This window comes from Uloborus diversus, chromosome 2 (assembly GCF_026930045.1).
Source record: "Uloborus diversus isolate 005 chromosome 2, Udiv.v.3.1, whole genome shotgun sequence".
NCBI classification, from domain to species: Eukaryota; Metazoa; Arthropoda; class Arachnida; order Araneae; family Uloboridae; genus Uloborus; species Uloborus diversus.
The window spans coordinates 114,643,307-114,662,951 of NC_072732.1; the positions used below are offsets into that span (position 1 = coordinate 114,643,307).

At 32.2% G+C, this 19,645-nt stretch overlaps 2 protein-coding genes across 2 annotated transcripts in view; both read right to left on the minus strand.

Annotated features, from left to right (window-relative positions):
* Nucleotides 1-19,645, minus strand: part of LOC129215998 (protein FAM89A-like) — a 260,114-nt gene that overhangs the window by 229,181 nt on the left and 11,288 nt on the right. The window lies entirely within an intron of this gene.
* The window catches only part of LOC129215999 (dynein light chain Tctex-type 1-like), a 29,719-nt gene continuing 11,887 nt past the window's right edge, over nt 1,814-19,645 (minus strand). Inside the window, exons 4-5 of the mRNA XM_054850134.1 lie at nt 15,123-15,200; nt 1,814-10,132 (exon numbers count right to left, since the gene is read on the minus strand). Of these exons, the coding sequence (XP_054706109.1) occupies nt 10,062-10,132; nt 15,123-15,200 (149 nt within the window). The 3' untranslated portion in view covers nt 1,814-10,061. The remainder of the gene's footprint in view (nt 10,133-15,122; nt 15,201-19,645) is intronic.

A 19,645-nucleotide genomic window follows, 5' to 3' on the forward strand; every position in this document is an offset into this window, starting at 1 on the left:
AATGAGTTACAGTTGCTGAACTGAAATATCTATTTCCGAAAAGATATTGTCATCTAAAGTGGCTTTCTAAAAGTTTACACGCGTGCTATAAAAAATATGAGCTCAAATTCACAAAAATAAATGAGTGTATTAACAGCCAATTGTACTTTAAGCTTCAAACATTTCAGGCTTCCAGGGTGATAAATTTTTCTGCAAACTTCGGCTAAAGATGGCAATTCGTCACAAAAAGCTCATCCGCCATTTTGGGGATATTTTAGATCCTCACGATTTGGATTTCGGAAGCTGAAAATGTGCATTAGATTAGTTTCGAAGGCATCTCTACACCTCTATAAAATTTCATCCAAATCAGAGATGGTCGAGTGGGGACCACTAGGTCACTTGACATGGAATGACTCATATGTCAAGAATTTTTAAAAAAATCATAAAATGTTGAACATTTTGCTTAATTTTTTTTTCTTATGCATACTACTTTTTGTGTATATTATAGCCAAAAACATAAAAAATGCAAGAATAGAAAGACCATGTTTTTATTCAGATGTAAAAACTTTTATTTGTGTAAATAATAAATTTTTAGTGCATATTTTGACAATTTTACTGTGCATATGATTCAGGCTTTATAACTAATTAAATTTCAGGGATATTTTTCTATGAAATTAATATTTATGAAAAACTAAAATGAATCTTCCTCATTGCATTCACTTCATGTTATGAATTTTTACAGCACATTGTGAATTCTCTTCTCTCTCATAATGCATTATGTTTGTATTTTGCATATGTATAGTTTTTCTTTCTTTTTCAACTAGAATTTTGCTTCAAAATGTGAGAGATGGGATATTTTAATGTCTCATTGCAATTGGCTAGTTTAAGTGAAAATCATTTGCATTTGAAAACTATTGAACAGTATTTTCAAGGTCAAAGAAAGGACTGTTCAATGAATTGAGCAACATTATCAAAATAATAAAAAAAAACTTATAGCCCAAATTAATTTTTATTAAGGTTTGAGTTGTGGCCTGAATCAAGTGTATGTGGCTTAAATGAAAAAAAAGTTGAATATAACATGTTTGAACACTGGTACTGTATATAAAATGACAAAAAGATGTGTGATTGTAACTCTACAACAAATAACCCAATAGTACAATTCAAGGGAGCCCCCTTCCCCCTGCAGATGAGTCAGCATACTGTCCCAACGTTTCTAAATCAGGCCCTGCTGGTAGGTGCTGCTATGCAAAATGATTTAGAAAAAAAAAATGAATAAAGTCTACCTAGAGTTTGAACTTTGCATGCATTTTGGTCATAATTTAAAAATGTCCACTTAACATCAGTTTGTTTCTCATTGCCTCAATTTATTGAGGCAATTGAAAATACATTGCTGCTCCAAAATGACATTCGTCAGCTCAAAAGGTGTTCCAAAACATTCTAAAAATTAGGATCACTGCTCATATTTGTAGGGTCGTAGTGGCCTGATCAGTAAGATGTCCAATCCCAATCATTTTATATCTCTAATACAGAAAGAAATAGTGTTTCTCTTGTGATTTAGCTGATGACTCAGAAGAGGCTCTCAGAGATAAAGGCTGATTTTAAAGCATTTTTAAATAAAAGTGCATATTGTGGGTGGAAACATGATATCCATGGTTATAACTTACACCCTCCATGTTAGATAGTTAAATTATAACAACTACATATTACATTGCAGAAATCATAACAAAAATATTCATATCCAGCTGTATTTCTTTGTCTGTTCTGAAATTGATAAATATTAACAAATGTTGAGGGAAAAACACTACTGAACAGTAAAAGTTGAGAAAAAATTTAAATACTCAACAAAAATTTATAAATTTATTAATATAAACTTGTTTGGGAATAACATTAAAAAGCAAATTACTTTGAATAAAACAACACACTACTATAGCAGCAAAATCATTCTTTTTATAATAATAAAAAAAATGTTTCCAAATGATAAATTTAAAAAGTGTTGGTATTTAATATATTAAGCTGAAAAATAAATTGAAACAAAGTATAGCACAATAAAACAATGATTGGCAATACGAAAATAAGAAATAGGGGACAGCTCTATTTGATCATGTTTCAGAGTGACCATTAATATTTAAACAGCATGAATGAAGTTGTCATAAAAGTATCAGATAAGAATTAATGCAAATTACTTTTCAGTGCTAGTTCACTCAAAAGGTTAGTCACTCCTGAGAAAAGGAAAAAGGACTGCAAAGTATTCACATAAAAAATATAAGAGATAGTTATATTTTTTATATGAATGGTCACAACATGTTAACTTTAAAATATATTTATGAAGTTCAAGAGAATTAAAAAAAAATCTTTTGTTATAAAAATAGAACTGACTTCATTACAGCATTAAAGAAAATATAGCACCAGTCATTTAATTTTAAATTAAAGTAAAAAATAAAATTAATTCTTTCAACAACTCAATACGTATGAACAAATTTTTTAAATTTAATAATAGATAAAATCATATGTAACCAAAAATGGATACACAGTTTTTGCAATTATTCCACTTCATTTAAATTATATCTGCATACATTACAATGCTAACAACACTTTAGTGTACAGGTAAATATTCTTGTATCATAATTTTTGCTCCAACCTCAAAAATTTAGTTCAACAGCAGTAGTACGGTTAAAGAATTAAGTTTTTTTTACTCTTAAGTAGTGATGTGGATCACTTAAATACCTAGCGCGTACGTAAATATTTTTTGGGTATTTACCCAAGGCCTGGGTAAATACCCAAAAACTGGGTATTTTATTAAAGAAATTCAAAAAGTGAATGGGATTTTTTTTTTAAATCTAAATATGAAATTATGAACGAAACATATTGTGAACCAAAGAATCTTTCTTTTCAATTTCATAATTGGAGAAGATTTTTTTTTTTTTTGTAACCAGTTAAGCTTTTTACCTTTTGTAGAATGGCTTTTTATATCTGAAATTTAGCTATCAACATTGATTAGGCATATCCAACACATTTAATGTGAATATCATATTAGATTGCTAGGGGGTTTCGCACAATTATTCTTTAAATATGTGATCAAAATACAATTTTTGGGCAAAAATTTATTGTTTTGTATATGGTTGGTTATACAAGGTGTATTCTGAAAGTAATGCAATGGTTTCTTCCAGGTCGCTTTTATTGGTCAGAGTATAATTGAACTACTTGGTTTAGGTGAGGGGGACCCTAAGGTTTTCCGGAGAACCAGTCTCAGGGTTCTCCAAGCTGTAGTAGTGGACGAACGTAAGTTAATGTTAACCTCTGCGCATCGACCGTGTCACAAGAAAAATGGTACGAGATTAAGTTTTGTTGCTTAAACAGCAAAATCTTTTGAGTAGATTAACAAAATGATTCTTGAGGCTTACGTGGACTCTTCTCTGTCCTATTCACAAGTTTTGAGGTGGTTTAAGACCTCTAAAAAGGGCCGGGAAGAGGTTCAAGACGAACAACGCTCTGGGTGGCCGGCAACCAGCAAAGCCGACAACAATGTGGCTCCTGTTCCTCAATTGTTGAACTTTGACCCTCGATTGACTATCAAGATGGTCTGGGCAAATGAACTGAACATGTTGTGTACTGCTGATTTTCGTATTACTCAAGATTTAGCGATGAGAAAAGTGTGGGGCAAGTTCGTGCCAAAGCGCCTTGTCATAACGCGATGCAAATCCGTGAGTTCCTGGCTATACACCAGGTGAAAACGCTGTCCCAGCCCTCTATAGACCTGACGTCGCCCTGGCAAACTTCTTTTTGTTCCCTTGGATTGAGGCAGGCTTGAAATGAACTCATTTTTCATCCCTAGAAGAGATCCAATCAGATGTGACGAAGACCTTAGGGGAGGTCCCCAAAAACGCTTTTCAGGGCACTTACTTACCAGTCATGACAGAGACAATGGAAGAAATGTGCAGAAGCCTAAGGACATTACTTTGAAGAATTTTCAGTGTTTGTGCAAATCTGTTCAATAAATTACTTTTAAAAAAAATTATTGCATTACTTTTGGAATAGATCCTGTATATATGTTACAGTTAAAGTATGAAATCTATTATTTTATGGAATATCTAGTTACTTCATGGAATAACTGATTGTGACCGTTAAAGTGTAAAACTCTCTTGTTTTTCATGGTTCAACTAGTTATTTCATAGTATAATGATCTGCAGCCCGTTAAAGTGTAATATAATCTATATCATATATCTTGCACGACAAATGCATTTACCTTCCCCCTCCAGGTAGTGGTCAGGGATTAAAAAAATGTTCAAGTAAAACCCAGTGTGTCAACAAAAAATGTTTTTGCTTCAGAAATAATGTTCTTTGTAATTCCAAGTGTCATTTTAGTAATCCTTGTTGTAACAAATGATTTTATGGTACATTTCCATAAACACCATTTATACGCTGTATAAATTAGATAAATTGCTTCTTTTTCATTTTAATTGTCTATCATTAGTTTATTTATAGAAAAGCTATAGTTATTTCATTTTAGAAAAATTGTTTATTTTACACTTTAACCGTCTCTCATTAGTTAAATTATAGAATACCTAGTTATTTCATAGAATAACTAGTTAAAGTGTCAAATTAATAACATATTACACACTTTAACGGACACAATCAGTTATTTCATGGAATAACTAGGTATTCTATAAACTAACTGCATTATATACTTTAACAGTAACATATATACATAGTGGAATACATACAGAAAAGTATTTTAGTTGAATATAAATTTTTGAAATAAATACCTGGGTAAATACTAGTGATGTGGATCGGGTAAATACCCAGCGGGTAGGTAAATATTTTTTGGGTATTTACCCGGGTATTTACACAAGGCCTGGGTAAATACCCAAAAACTGGGTATTTTACAAAAAAATGCAAAAAGTGAATGAGAATTTTTTTTTTTTAAATCTAAATATGAAATAATTGGTAAAATTGATACATACATATGTATTACACAGTTTATAATATTTTTTATTAAAAGACTTAATGAAATTATAAAAGAAACATATCGTGAACCAAAGAATCTTTCTTTTCAATGCCATAATTGGAGAAGATGTTTGCTTTTTTTTATTGTAACCAGTTAAGCTTTTTACTTTTTGCAGAATGGCTTTTTATATGTGAAATTTGGCTATCAACATCGATTAGGCATATCCAACACATTTAATGTGAATATCATATTACAGATCCCGAAGAGTTCCTATTTTTCCTACTTTTCAGATCTCTCTCCTTATTTTCCTACTTTTTCCTTTTTTTTCTTACTTTTTCTTTCTTTAGTATAGCATTTTTAATTGTGCATTGATTCTTATTTTTACAATGCCGCACCTATAATTTTCTGCATGCTTCAATTTTGAAAATCAAAAGAAGCAAGCAGATCCTGAGCTTTTCATTGACTGACTACATTAATTTCTGGAAAGAACAAGAACGTTGCAGAGTTTGCGTGTTTAAAAGTTAAATTTTCGTAAGTAACTTTTTTGCCGTTGCGGCATTTACAATCAACTTTTCTTTTTATCGCCCCAACTTCAGCCTACTGTTTTAACGAAACTAAAAAAAAAGATACTGGCACATTCTGATGCAATCATGTATTACTTACCCGTCAATTACAAACTTTAGTTAAAGTAAACGGGCCGACTGTTCAAAAAGTTCGAGAAAAGCAGAATTTCCTATTCGCAAATTGTTTGCATGATTACAAGTGAAATGGAGCTCTATTTAAACAGAAAGGCAATGTAAAACCTTAAAAGGAACATAAGAAAGCAAAAAATGAAAAACTTGTACACTGTACATATTTTATTAATGTTAATACGAAATAAAATCGACAGATAACAGAAATTCACAAAAACGGACCACTTCAAAAATAATCGCAGAAACTAACTTTTTTCATACATAAATATGATTATTGTTCATTCTAAATCGTAAACATGATTATAAAATTTATAAAATTTCATTTTCTTTCCTTGTAAAGAGTGTATTTGCAAAAAAAAAGAGCGGCAAAACCTGGATGGGCAAAACGTTCCCAATTTTTGGAGAAAAATCGGAAATCAATTTAAATGGGAGATTCCGTTTTTATTTCTTCACATTTTTAAAAGTTGGGGGATAGAGCCACAAGCAATTTTTTTTTTTCATGGGTATTTTCTACTCTGATATGTCATCAATATCGAGGAGCTACTCATCATTTTTATGTGCTGTGTTTATGGCAATGCGGAATTTCTGAATATTAAAATTTTTTTTTGAAAGACTCTTACTCTTTTCGGGGTGCGGCAAGCATACCGATGCGGCGCATCTACTGTAAGTTATAGTACTTAGCACTTCTGATCAAAGGGAGGGGGGAGGAAGAGATATATGCAGGCATTTGATGCCAGGTGCTCCCCCTCTCTCTCAATTTCGTGAACAATTTCCGAATGAAAATTTTTGTTGTATGGTGAGGATTGAGAAGAAACTACATTCCTTCCCTTTTATGCACAGAGAAACATTAGAAACTGATCTTTGTTTTTGATAAAAATGTTATGGTTACCATGCATGGATGTTTCCTTTTTTTTTTTTTTTTGGTGACAAAAATTTTGGATCAAGAGGGAGGTAAAAATCATCAAACCATTAAAACAATATTCGTTTTTATTGCTTGATTAAAATTAAAACTGGCCGTCACATTGATCTCCCCCCCCCCCCCCCCCGCCCCTGGTGGTGGCTAGCGAAGGATGTATACTAAATGCAAATTTTATCCGAAAACAACAAAAAGAGCCCAAACTTGTATAGTTAAGCATTAATTTTCCAAAGCCAGGGAGGGGAGAAATTGACCCCACTGACCCCCATAAATGACGTGCCTTAAATAAAAATGTATGTTGAATGCTAAAAATACATAACATAGTACACAAACCCTTTAGTTTACTTATTTCGTTATTTATTTAGTTTAATTATTTTATTATAAATTTTATGTCCCATATTTAAGAACAAATTTTTTTTAGTTCTGCATTTTCAGTCTTTTTCCGATTTTTTCAAATTTAAACATCTGCCTCTGTTTGTGCAAGAATGCATGTCAGCTGCTGACTATTTTCAACTAAAACTAATTTAATATTTCCTTTGCTTTTGTATCATAGTTTATGACAACATGAGCTGAAAGTGTTAGAGTATTTTCAAATGATAAATGAATGCTCTCGAATGTTTTCGTCTTTGACAAAACTAATCTTTTACAGAAATGGTTTTATTGCACAAAAATAGGAGTTTTACAATTTTTTTTTTTTCACACTTAAAAATTTTATTACTGTATTGTTGAAAGGTGTTTCTTTCTTTGTATTTTATTTTCATATTTTTGTAATTAATATCTTTGTTTCCACCAGTTTATTTTTCATACTAATGACTGTCAGTCGTCTTGACGTGTGTGTAGTCCTATCTCTTCCTATTTTTTCCTACTTTTTTAAGTGATTTTTTTCCTTCTTTTCCTACTTTTCTAATTTTTGATTCCTTATTTCCTACTTTTTCTCCTCAAAAAACCACTTCGGGGTCTGATATTAGCTTGCTGAGTTGTTTCACACAAAAATTCTTTAAATATGTGATCAAAATACAAATTTTAGGGAAAAATTTTTTGTTCTGTGGTTATACAGGGCGTTCTGTTTTAACCTGCAAGACCTTTATTTTTGCAACCGTTAGTCCTAGATGCAAACTTCCAATTGCAAAAATATTCAAAATCAGATGCAGAGTAAAGATATTGAAAGTTTGAAGCAAAAAATAAAAATGAGTCAAAAACTACAAAATTTCACTTTTTACACTTCCCTAGGTCACCTAACTTATATTTAGAGAAATGATCTGCATTTAAAACTTACTGACACAAAAAAACTTGACATTTGTGCAATCAAAACTCAAGGAGATATTCCATTTGAAAGTTTTAAGGGACCATGCAGAAGATGAGATTAGAACTTATTACCCTTTCAGAAGAATAATAGGTTGGCGAAGTAAAAAACACAAGGTATTTACATTTTTCATTTCTATTCAAAAATTCATGCAAATGTTATGCCGTGATACGCAACACCTTGAACAATTTGAAAAACCACGCTCTTAACACATATAATTTTATATAAACACTCATTAACTGCTATATTTTCCCTCAAAAGATGTTACTGAGGGCGAGTGTAAAGTGGTGTAAGTCACAAAACGCTGCGTTTCATATCTCAGTGAATATTGGTCGTACTAATGTAAAACTTTTTTTGTAATTGTTTTTCAACGGATATTATTTCCCTAAATATAAGTCAGAGGACCTGGGGCCCGTGTAAAAAGTTAAAATTTGTATTTTTTTATTCATTTTTATTACTTTCTTCTATATCTAATATATAGAAGAAAGTATTGGATTCGTGCAAATTTTCGAATTTTGACGGATTCGAACATTTTGAGGTGTGCCGAATCCATTTCGACTATTTTTGGAAAATGTCTGTCTGTGTGTGTGTGTCACGTCTGTGTGTGACCAGTTTTTTTGTGGCCGCTCTACAGCAAAAACTACCGCATGAAATCGAACGAAATTTGGTACACATACGTGCCCCTATGTGAACTTGTGCCCATTGGTTTTTGGCGCGAATTCCTCCAAGTGGGTGGAGCAATGGGACGTTTTTTGAGTTAAGCGTGCTTGCTATTCCTCAGGAAGTAACTGGCGGAATCAAACAAAATTTTGTCCATATGTTGCCATTAACAGGAACAGGTGCTGATTCAATTTTGGTGTCAATAACTCAAACGGGGGTTGAGCTATAGAACGTTTATTGTCGTCAATTGTGACTGCTGTATCTCAGGAAATTTTGAACGGAATCAAAGAAAAATTTATCGACAAGTAGCCCCTAGAGAATATAAGTGCTGACTCTATTTTGGTGTCAATAGCTAAAAAGGGGGTGGCGCAATCGAACATTCTTTTTTTTTTATTGTGAGTTCCGTATTTCAAGAAGTAATGCTACCTTCTGGATGAAATTTGGAATAAATGTCAATCCATATGTAAACAGGCGTTGGTTTAATTTTGGCGCCAATTACTCCATGGGGGGCTTTATTTTTGTGTGAATAAAAATAACTTTATAAATACAACAATAAGAAAGATAAATTGTACTGGATTGTCCTCTGCGTATTTCGCGTGATTTTAGCTGTTGGAAAATAACCAGAAAATAGAGATGATTTAAAATTTTTTACTGTTGCCATCTTGGGTTTGTTAACAAATAAAATATTTGTAATTAATTCAAGCAAGACTTTTAAAATAACTTTCAATTTTCGCTCTTTGCTTTGCTTTTGTAATAATTCAGACATTGGGATGATCGTCAAGTTTTTGCATGTGTAATTTTGTTTTTGCTGGGAATATTGCTTCCTCGTCAAGCATGGGGAGGGATAAAAAAAAAAAATATATATATATATATATATAGAAGAAAGTTTCGTGATGGCCACAACATACTAGTTTTTACTTCAAATTTTCAATATCTTGTCTGCTTCTGATTTTGAACATTTTTGCATCTAGGACTAATGGTTGCAAAAATAGAGGTCTTGAAGGTTAAAACAAAACACCCTATATATACATAGTGGAATACATCCAGAAAAGTATTTTAGTTGAATATAAATTTTTGAAATAAATACCTGGGTAAGTACCCATTTTGGGTATTTACCCCTAAAAATAAATACCCAGATATTTTACATCACTAGTAAATACCCACTTTGGGTATTTACCTGGGGAATATCCATGAGTATTTACCTCTAAAAATAAATACCCAGGTATTTTACATCACTACTATTAAGCACTATTTACAGTTTATCTTTAAAGCCATTTTAAAGTCAGTTCTCTGTCATTTTTCTTTTTCTTTTTTTCTCAAATGTAAAACTATAGTACAAATTCTTTATGCTAAGGTACAAGGCATCACCATACAATGCATTAAAGCACAGAGAATTTTTTAGGGAAATACACCTTTCAAAGGCCTTTTCAATTTTCAAAGTTTATAACAATTTATTGAAGCTTAAACATTAAAGCATAAAAATTGCTTTGTTAAATAAAATTTACTTGCACATCTACATACATTAAAATAACATGTCATTAAATTATTTACAATAAATGTTTTACTTTAAATAGCTAATCCAAAAACAGATACTATGCAGTACATAGATTTGTTTTCCCAACGAACTGTGCAACTACCTGCAATAGATACAAAAAAAAAGGGTAATATGCTTTAAAAGTCAAACAATTAGACAATCATTTTCATAGAACAAAATAATTTAGAGTAAAATTTAAGAATTGGTAAAATAGATATGAAGTTATTAAATGTTAAATGAGCACAAAAGAAAGAAGTTTTTGCCTCAGTCATTACTATTATTTATTTATTTGGACGAGCATGAAAATTCAGATGCGGTCAACTTGCAAAATGTGCATCCATGAAACTTGAATGACCAAATGTTGAGAAGTGACAGGTTTGACCTTAGTACAAATTGCACATTTGTGAACAATCAGCCTAATAATGTTTCTGCTGTTAAGTGGCCAATAAATTTGCCTAACCGAATTTAAAAAAGCTTGTTGGCTATTATGAAAATATTTAGTATGAAAATAAAAAAAAATGAATTTAGTTATTATAGTGAAAATAAAACAAATTACAAATAAAAATTAAGTCTTAAAAAACAGTATGATGAGAAAGGAAGAAGAAGGAAAGGTGAAAAGATATTTTTAAACAGTAAAGAAAACAGGGAGGCTGGCAAAAGATATACAGGTTGTCTCAGAATGATTGGGACAAACTGTAAATGGTGTCAGGGGGGACAATAAGAAGCTAGAATGATAGTGGAATATACACAATGTTGACGCGCTATAAGCACACAGTCAGAAACTGATGAATGTAAAACAGGTCACAAATTTATTAAACAAAGACAATTTTACACAGCATTTTAATCTTAAGAAAGGTTTAAAGTAGTTGTTGAAATTTTCAGCCTGAATCTGTATTACATGCATCTCAATGAAAAAGCACTGAGTGTCACAATAACGAGCTATTCTGACAAACTTTCATTGATGGCTGCGTTTTTTGTTGTGATGCATGTATTAGAGCTACAGGCTGTAACTTTTAACAACTGCTTTAAACCTTTCTTAAAAGTTAATATTGTTGTATAAGATAGTCTTAGTGTCATAAATTGGAGACAAGTTTTGCATTCTACAGTTTCCGGCTTTGTGTGCAAATAGCGTGTCAGCATTGCTTTTGCAAATCATATGTTCCTGCATGATTTTTGCTTGTTATACCATCTAACACCCTTTAAAGTTTGTTCCATTCACCTTGGGCGCCTTAAGTAAAACTTCGTTTAAGGTATTTTTTTTAAGACCTTTCCAACCATATCAAATTTTTAAAAAAAATGGACCATCCATTCAAGTAGAAAGAGCCACTTAGGGCGAAAATGCGTTTTTAATTAATATCTCCCTTAATTAGCATCTGATTTCAAAAATTTTTACTGATGGCACTAAAACTCGACAAAAGCTACTGAACAAAAAAGGAATGAAGAAAATTGGTTGACAAATAGAGGATGAAATGGTACCAAAAGGAAACTGCTTGCCTATTAATATATAAAGATAGAGATTTCTTTAGTAGTTAATTAAAATTTCAGTAAAAGAAATAAATATGCAGCTTTTTGAAATGGAATGGAATATTTATTTTTGAAATTTACTTGATAATGTTAAGTATGCTACATAAGGGCAGCCTCAAACAAAGAAAAATAGAAATTATTGTAGATAATCGCTAGTTGTTTTCAAATGATAATGGAAATCTGACTTTTTTTGCATGACATTTTTGATATTTTTCTATTAAATGTTCCATTTAAGAGACTTGTAGTCTGTTTCCTTTCCTGGTCAGAATCTCTACCCAATGTTAATGGAAATCCACATCACATGAAATAATGAGCGATGTAGTTTTGTGTTATGTCAGAGCTTACAACCAAGGACATGAAATGCAATACCAAAAGACATTAATCTTTCTTTCCCAGGTTTTAGTGGGTTGTTTTCTGAGTCTAGTCTTGCCCTTCATTCTTAAAAGTTTTTAAAGAAAACACTTTTATGTTAGCATCAAAAAAAAAAGTTGTGACGAATGATTAAAAATATGTTTCTGGTTTAAAAAAAATAGAGTGCAACCTTGATTTAATGATTGTCAAGGAACAGGAAAAGTTATCGTTAAATCAAGGAAATCATTAAATCAGGAGCATAAATACTTAATGCAGTCAAATCCAGACCAGTGAAATGTATCCTTGAGGAATTGAGGGAATCGTTAAATCGCAGTGATACTGTATTATGTGCAACATGATGAAAAACCAAATTGGCATTTTTTGGGCTAAAATGTTTTAAGTGAATGTAGCAAATTGAGAAACATAATGTACTGAAAGAAATAAGGACGCTTTCCCACTTAACGACCCGACAACGACTGAATCGGCCGGTAAATAATGCAACAACAAATACGTTATCATGTCGTCTATTGCACTGTTTTTCCACTACACCGATGTCGTTTCTCCAAACCGGTTATTTCCCGGTGCACTTCATTTTGAGACAACAGACAATTCGTACGTGTACCACAATGGCTGCACAATTTAACTATTACTATGCTTCCCCTCCGCAGGAAAAGAAAACTAATAAAGAGACGACACTGGGTGCATGATATTTTAAAGCCAGGTTTATTGAAGGCGATTTAATACACATTGCGGGACCAATGTGTTAATTCAAAAACATAATCAGAATAGTTTTGTTTCATTCATTTTTTTTCAGAGGCTAAAAATAAATACATTTTAAAAATCTCACGCAATTTAATATAGTGAAGGTGTATTTTTCCCCCTTAAATATTTGCTTAGGGGAGGCAAAAAAAAAAGTCACAGGGCAGACGGTGCTTCCCCTGGTCCACCCCTGGCTGCTGCCCTAAGTTTTGCTCTGAGATTCTTTATGCGCAATTTATCACTTTGACGGAAAAGAATGCACAAAAAATTTTCAAGTTCTAAGAAAGTAATTTTAGACGGTCTTTTGGGGGTGATATCAGAAAAAAGTAGAACAGAACTCCAGAGACTCGGAGGTCTTCTCCTAAAAGTTTTTCGAATTTCAAATTTAAAGAAATAATCAGTTTTAGTAAGGATATGAAAATAGGGGGGGGGGGGGGACTTTGAGGTCCTATAAACTGCACGGTCTCTAGAAAAAGAAACAAAACTGACACCTTCAAACAAAAATTTGAGCAAGTTTTTGCGAAAAATAAGAGGCGGGGGGGGGGGGGGGGGGGGGGGGGTCCGGATTAGTGACGATTGAGAATTGGTAACTACTATCATAAGTCTTTTTATCATCTGAGAGGAAACTAAATATTCTATTTAAAGAACAATTAGTTTCACAAAATACATAACAGTAAATAGAGCCTCCCGACTATGATGAAAACTGTTACTGAGGACTAATGGTGCAAGAAGAAAAACTTTTGAAGGGGAATATTGTTAAATTTTTTAGGGGATAGATTTTAGTAAGTAATGTTTCCTTTCTCTCTTTTGCTTTCAGGGTATACATTTAGAAATGAGCATTACAAAAGTTAAATTCAAAAAACTAAAATAAAATTAAACTAACAAAAAAAATTTTTTTTAGGAGTCATAATATTTTGCAAGAAGGAAAGTATTCCTGATTTTGCAAACTTAAAGTTTCGCGAATTTTCTATGAACAGTATAAGCTCTTACTATATAAATGAAATTGAAAAAAATTGCGAGGCTTCAATTCTCGCTATTACGACGGGATCGAAAAAATAAGTGCTTTTACAGCATTTTAAGGTAGCATTTTTTCCCTGGAATGCAACAAACCAGGAAAATGAAAATTTTGGATGAATAGTCTGTCAAAAGTGCTGTTCTTACCACACACATTAAAATCTAGTCTGTTTTCATTAATAATTTTTTTTTCTTTTTTTCCAAAGTTAATATGGTATGCCCCAATATATGCATTAAAAAGTATGGGGAATTCGTCATCCAGAAATCCAAAAAATTCTTCCTATGGATTTTCCCTGTAGTTTAAAAAAAAAATACATAATGCTTGTTCCACAGGCAAAGACATTTTATGAATTCACACAGAACACAGACATCAAACTTGCGTGCCAACTCTCCTTCAAAAAAAAGTGAACGGACAAGTGGTTACCGGGCTGATGCAAAAGGAACGGGTGCATTCCGACACAAATTGTCCGACCAACGATATCGACTTAACGAAGACGACACAATTGGCACCAAATCGGTAGGTGGAAAAGCGCGTAGCATATGTTAGTGCATTTTGCTTAAACCGATATCGGATAACGACAATTGTGCACGATTTATCGTTGCTGTATCGGTAAGTGGGAAAGCGCCCTAACAGAAAGCAATTGAAGAAAATTGAGACCAAGAAGAAAGAACTTTAAATGCTGGAGGTATTACATCTAAAGTTCTAAAGTAAAGTAACACATGGTTTATACATCACTCGTTTAAATGTCTCTTACATTTATATATTGTTTTCCCCTCTGTAAATTTGGAAAAATATCTGTTTGTGTAACCTTCTGGGGTTCTTTTTGGAGAGAGTATATTCCATACCTTCTCTGGGGTATGGAAGGATAGATTAACAGGAGGGGGAAAAAAGCCTTTTGTTTGTCAAAGAACTAATGGAAAAAGATTTCATGAACTTTTTTCAATTCATAATGTTATGATTGTAGCTCAAAGGCAATCAGCCTGCCAAATGACTATGAAATAATTTTGAAATGAAATACATGCACGTACATTTAAGCATACTAGTGATATAATCACTTTAATAACTGGATATGCTATGTAGAAAACATTTAAAATATAGTACAATTAAGGTATGATTTATTTCACACAAAACTTTAAACTTGATAAACATTTTAAACTTGAACTCTCTTTAGTATAAAACTATTGCATATTACTTATAATAGTAGTTACTTAAACAACTTGACCTTATAACTGTTATATCTGCACAAAAATTCAATTAGCAGTGAAAAATTTGAAAAAAATTAAAAGTCAATGTTTTCATTTATACACCATTATACATCAGTCTATTAAAAAAAGATGTACTAATGATGCTTTATTCTATATTTCTTTATAGTATTTTTTATCTTTTAATTTTATTTAATATAAATGTGACTTGGATAAAATATATATAAAATAAAGGCACAAACCATCTGTTGTATTATCCCAGTAACAAGAGCTTGCAGTATGGAATCCAGCTCCATTCTTTTGCATGATTACACAAGTAGCTAAAAAAAAACAAATAAAATAATAATAGAGTCCATACAAAGCGTAACTCATAACATTCAAATCAATTCACATACATTTTAGTTTCTACAACAAAGGAAGGTTTGAGCAGTAATCCAGAACCTTTCAACATTAAAATACAATTTTACAAATTTTTTTACATTGAACTTATTGACAAGGTCTATCTAATAACATGCCTAGTTTTTTTTTTTTTTTTTTCCTTGACTCAGTTCAACCTTATACTTAGTCAAACAGAAAAATTACAAGAGGATTAGTTAATAACGAAAAGAATAAAGAAAAGGCAAAAGATGTTCAAATTGCCAATGATACTTATTTACAAGCTAAAGCCCGGCATTGAATGGGCTATTATGAACATATTGTCATTCTCCAGAGGACTTCTCTATGCGACACATGCTTAACACTTATTCTCAAAATGAATTCAGAAAAATTTTAACTAAATATTCTTATTGGAATAAAGATAAATTTGTGTATTAAATCAACCAAATAACTCCATTAAAATAAGGAAAATAGTCCCTTCAAAAACATTGTAGTGAAAACACATTTTCAAACATCAGCAAAAAAAAATTAAACGGTGGAAAAATCGAGCAAAATTTTACATTTTTCTGAATGCCGGATAAAAGGTCCTACCATAGGCAGCTCATCAGAGGGTGTTGAGGGGCTCCCTCTCTGACAAAAGCAAAAAGGCCTTGCCCCCTCACTTTTCAAATTTAAAAAATAATCATAGATTGAGCAATAATTTTTACAGGGTGGATTGATTTATTGCATGATAATAAAAACTAAAAATTTTTCAAATAAAACTTGGATTGTCTCTAGTGAGTAACCGTGCCCATTTTTGAGGCCAATTTCTATTTTTTAGAGGTCAAGTAGTGTCAAAATCTGATAAAATAGATAAATTTCACATGCACCAAAAAAAAAAAAAAAACAGCTTTAGGAGCACCTTCCTCTAACCCTCACACCTCTTTTGACCTACTACTTTTTTGGTGCACTATCCCTCAATCAGGCTCGCGCCAAGCCTGATCAGCGCCGTCGTGCAAATGTCTTTGAGCGCCTTTATGCAGTAGTGTTCGGAGAAAATCTAGTTCACACCTGGAGTGAGGTTTGGGAGACAAATATAATATGGAGAAAAATACTTGACATTTAATTTATTAAAAAACAATATGTGAACATTTTGTGCTTCGTCAAAATGTACTTAAATGCATTTTTTGAAACATATGTTTTTATTTTTTTTAAAAAAGCATTAAAAGCAAATTTATATAAACAATGTTTTTTCATACTGAACACTTCTCATTCTAAAACACTGATTGACACTATCAACTTACAGTTGGGTACAGTACACATTTTTAAAATACTAGGGGGCTCCGCCCCCTTCTCGTTGCCGCTCAGCAACCCCCGAAGATTGCTCCGCAATCTTATTTGATTTGCAAAGACAAACAAGCATACGAGTTTCGTTTCGAACAAAATGCAAATCCCTTTCTCCCTCCCGAAGGAAATGGAATTGAAGTAAAGAAATCATAATTAGAACACTATCCAGTTCTCACCCAAACACAAAAAGAACTTGAGAGAAAAATGCATAACCAAGGCATTAAAACGAGCTGATGTGTGCATCACATGACTTCCTTTTACTTCAATTTAATGTCATTTCCCCATTATTGGCAAATTCAATGTGATTCAATTGTTTACTCTCTAAATATCACCAACATTAGCCAAATTGAGACCAAATTTAAAATTTAAAAAAATTGCCAAATTTGTCGCCAAGTTGGTGATAAAATTTGGCGATCAAAAGACTGGTGATATATCGCCAAGTGTGCGACAAATTATAACACCACTTGAGTTTACATCGAAATTAACAATGATTTCCCCCAAAAAAGGGGCAAAACACCCCCTTAGGAACATCCGAATGCAACCAAAAGGGAAGGTGCACAACTACACCCCACTAGGAGTCTACGTATTAAATTTCAATTTTCTAGGACGTACCGTTTTTGAGTTATGCGAGATGCATACACACACACACACGCACGCACGTACGCACATGCATACGTACATACGGACGTCACGAGAAAATTCGTTGTAATTAACTCGGGGGTCGTCAAAATGGATATTTTGGGTGTCTGTACGTTCCTTGGCATATATCCACGTGTGATCGGATCGAAAAAAAAACTCAACATTCATTTGGGGGTGAGCAAAATGGAAATTAAGGGCGATTTTTGAGTGAAAATTTTTTCGCGAATACAATACTTCCTTTTTTGTAAAAGGAAGTAAAAATAAGGGAAAAAAACGCTTTAAAGAGCACCCCTTTTCGGGGTTCCCAATCAACTTGTACCAACTTGCACAGCTATCGGTGCTAAAGGGCTCCCGGGCATTGCAAAAGAGAAGATTTTAAATTTGAAAATTCCCTTTCAAATGCGTGATCTCTAGTAATATATTTTGATCTTTAAGAAAAAAAAAAACAGCCCCAGGAGCAAAATCCCGGGACTCAAAGTAATTCTACACAAAATTTCAAAGCTGTAGGTGCTATGGACAGGGTTCATACTCAATTCGGATGAAAAAATTCCATGACTTTTCCAAGACTTTCTCATGACTTCATAAAAATTTTCATGACCTTGTCAAACGAAGAGAATGGTACTATTTAATGTCAAACTTGACAATATTTTTGGAAGTGGGCATTAGCAAAACTTTTACATGAATGCCACTACCTCATCAAAACACTTACTTGACTATAAAAAAATCAGTGCACACTGCAGAAACTAATAAACTATTCTTATTTGTCTTTATCATATATACTTCAGTTAAGTAAAAATATACTGAATGCAATAGACTGATGTTTAAATGTCTAATAATTATTTAATAAATATGGCAAAATAGTAATGAATGGGACAAAAGTGGAATGTGTTATTACTAAGTTTCCTATCGTAAATTTACTTTAAAAAAATATTGCCATTTGGTGTCAACAGTGCTTCTAATCATCCATGTAACTCGACAGTAATTTCATTCATTGAAGTGAAGTCATGTTTATCAATAAATTAATTTTTTTAAACCAGATATTGAAGCTGGCCACATGGATCAATTTTGGGAGCTGCACGTTGGGCACCACTGTTTTAGAGTACTAGAATTCCCTTAGTTCCTATCGCCTGACTACAGTCTTTATTTTTTAAAACCTTCAATAAATTAAGATAAATTCTGACAGTTACAAGTGGTTGAAATAAACTCGGATGTAATTAAATTACTTTTTTTGAGTGGGCGTGGTAAAATCAAGAACATGTTAAGCCCACTACTACAGAATATAACATATAAGTTCGAAAAATAATGGTGAATTCAAAATTAGGGATGATTCAGCAGTAAAATCACATTACAAAAAAAGGCGGGCAAGTGTTACAGAAGCGGATGCAATAGGATTTCTAAACTCAGATTCGTTTTTGAGATCGCTCAATTTTCGAGTATTAATAGCTTTTACATGCAATACTCAAAATTTAATTCTCCACTGTTCTTTCTTACTGCCTAAGACATTTTTCCATGACTTAAAATAAATTTCCATGACTTTTGACTTTACTTTTTTTTAATATATAGAGATGATATGTTAATTAAAAAAATTAGTAATGAAAGAAAAAAAGATGGAAGAGAATCGAATGTAGTAATTATGGCCAAGTCGTTACTTTTCGGTTCTAAAAAGTTAACCTAAATTATTGTCTACAACATATAAATAATGCGCAAGTAAATAATATGCCAATGTGCTTTCCATATTTTTTAATGTTGATAACATGACGCAGTAGAATTACCACGAGCAATAGTTTAAAATCACAAAAAGTCATATTGCAAATTATAATATATCATATATTCACCGTAAGAACCAAAAGGGGAAGAGCAAATTTGCTGCGCTTTGTAGGCTCAACCTTGTACTATAGAGGCATACTGAAATAGCATTCATGGCTCTACATTAGGAAGATAAATGCTTATGTATTAAGCAGCAATATATTCTGATGAACAAAAAAGACAGAACAATTGGAATTGCTCACTATTTGTACTTACATGCCTCGTTTGCATATGATTGGGCATCAAAGGATGCTAATCTAAAACTAAAACTTTACACATGCCCGAAAGAATTGAGAAGTTAATCTAATTTGAATACAGACGATTTTACATTACTTTACATTAGGAATGAGAACGAGGTTGAATATCGTTTACCGATGTCTATCAAAATTCACTGTGCATAACTGTGCAAAACATGTGTATTTTAACTAAAACTGCATGATTTCTTAGAGTTTTTTTTCTGTTCTTATTACGCTACACAAAAAAGAAAGTATTTTTAAAAAAAATTATGTGAGCTTGTGTCCTATATCGCCAACAACAGCAAAAATGTTAAGTTATATGCAAGTGGAATGCCTCTATGAAACTGGCATGGTAGCTAAAACACCGTAACTAATAACAAATG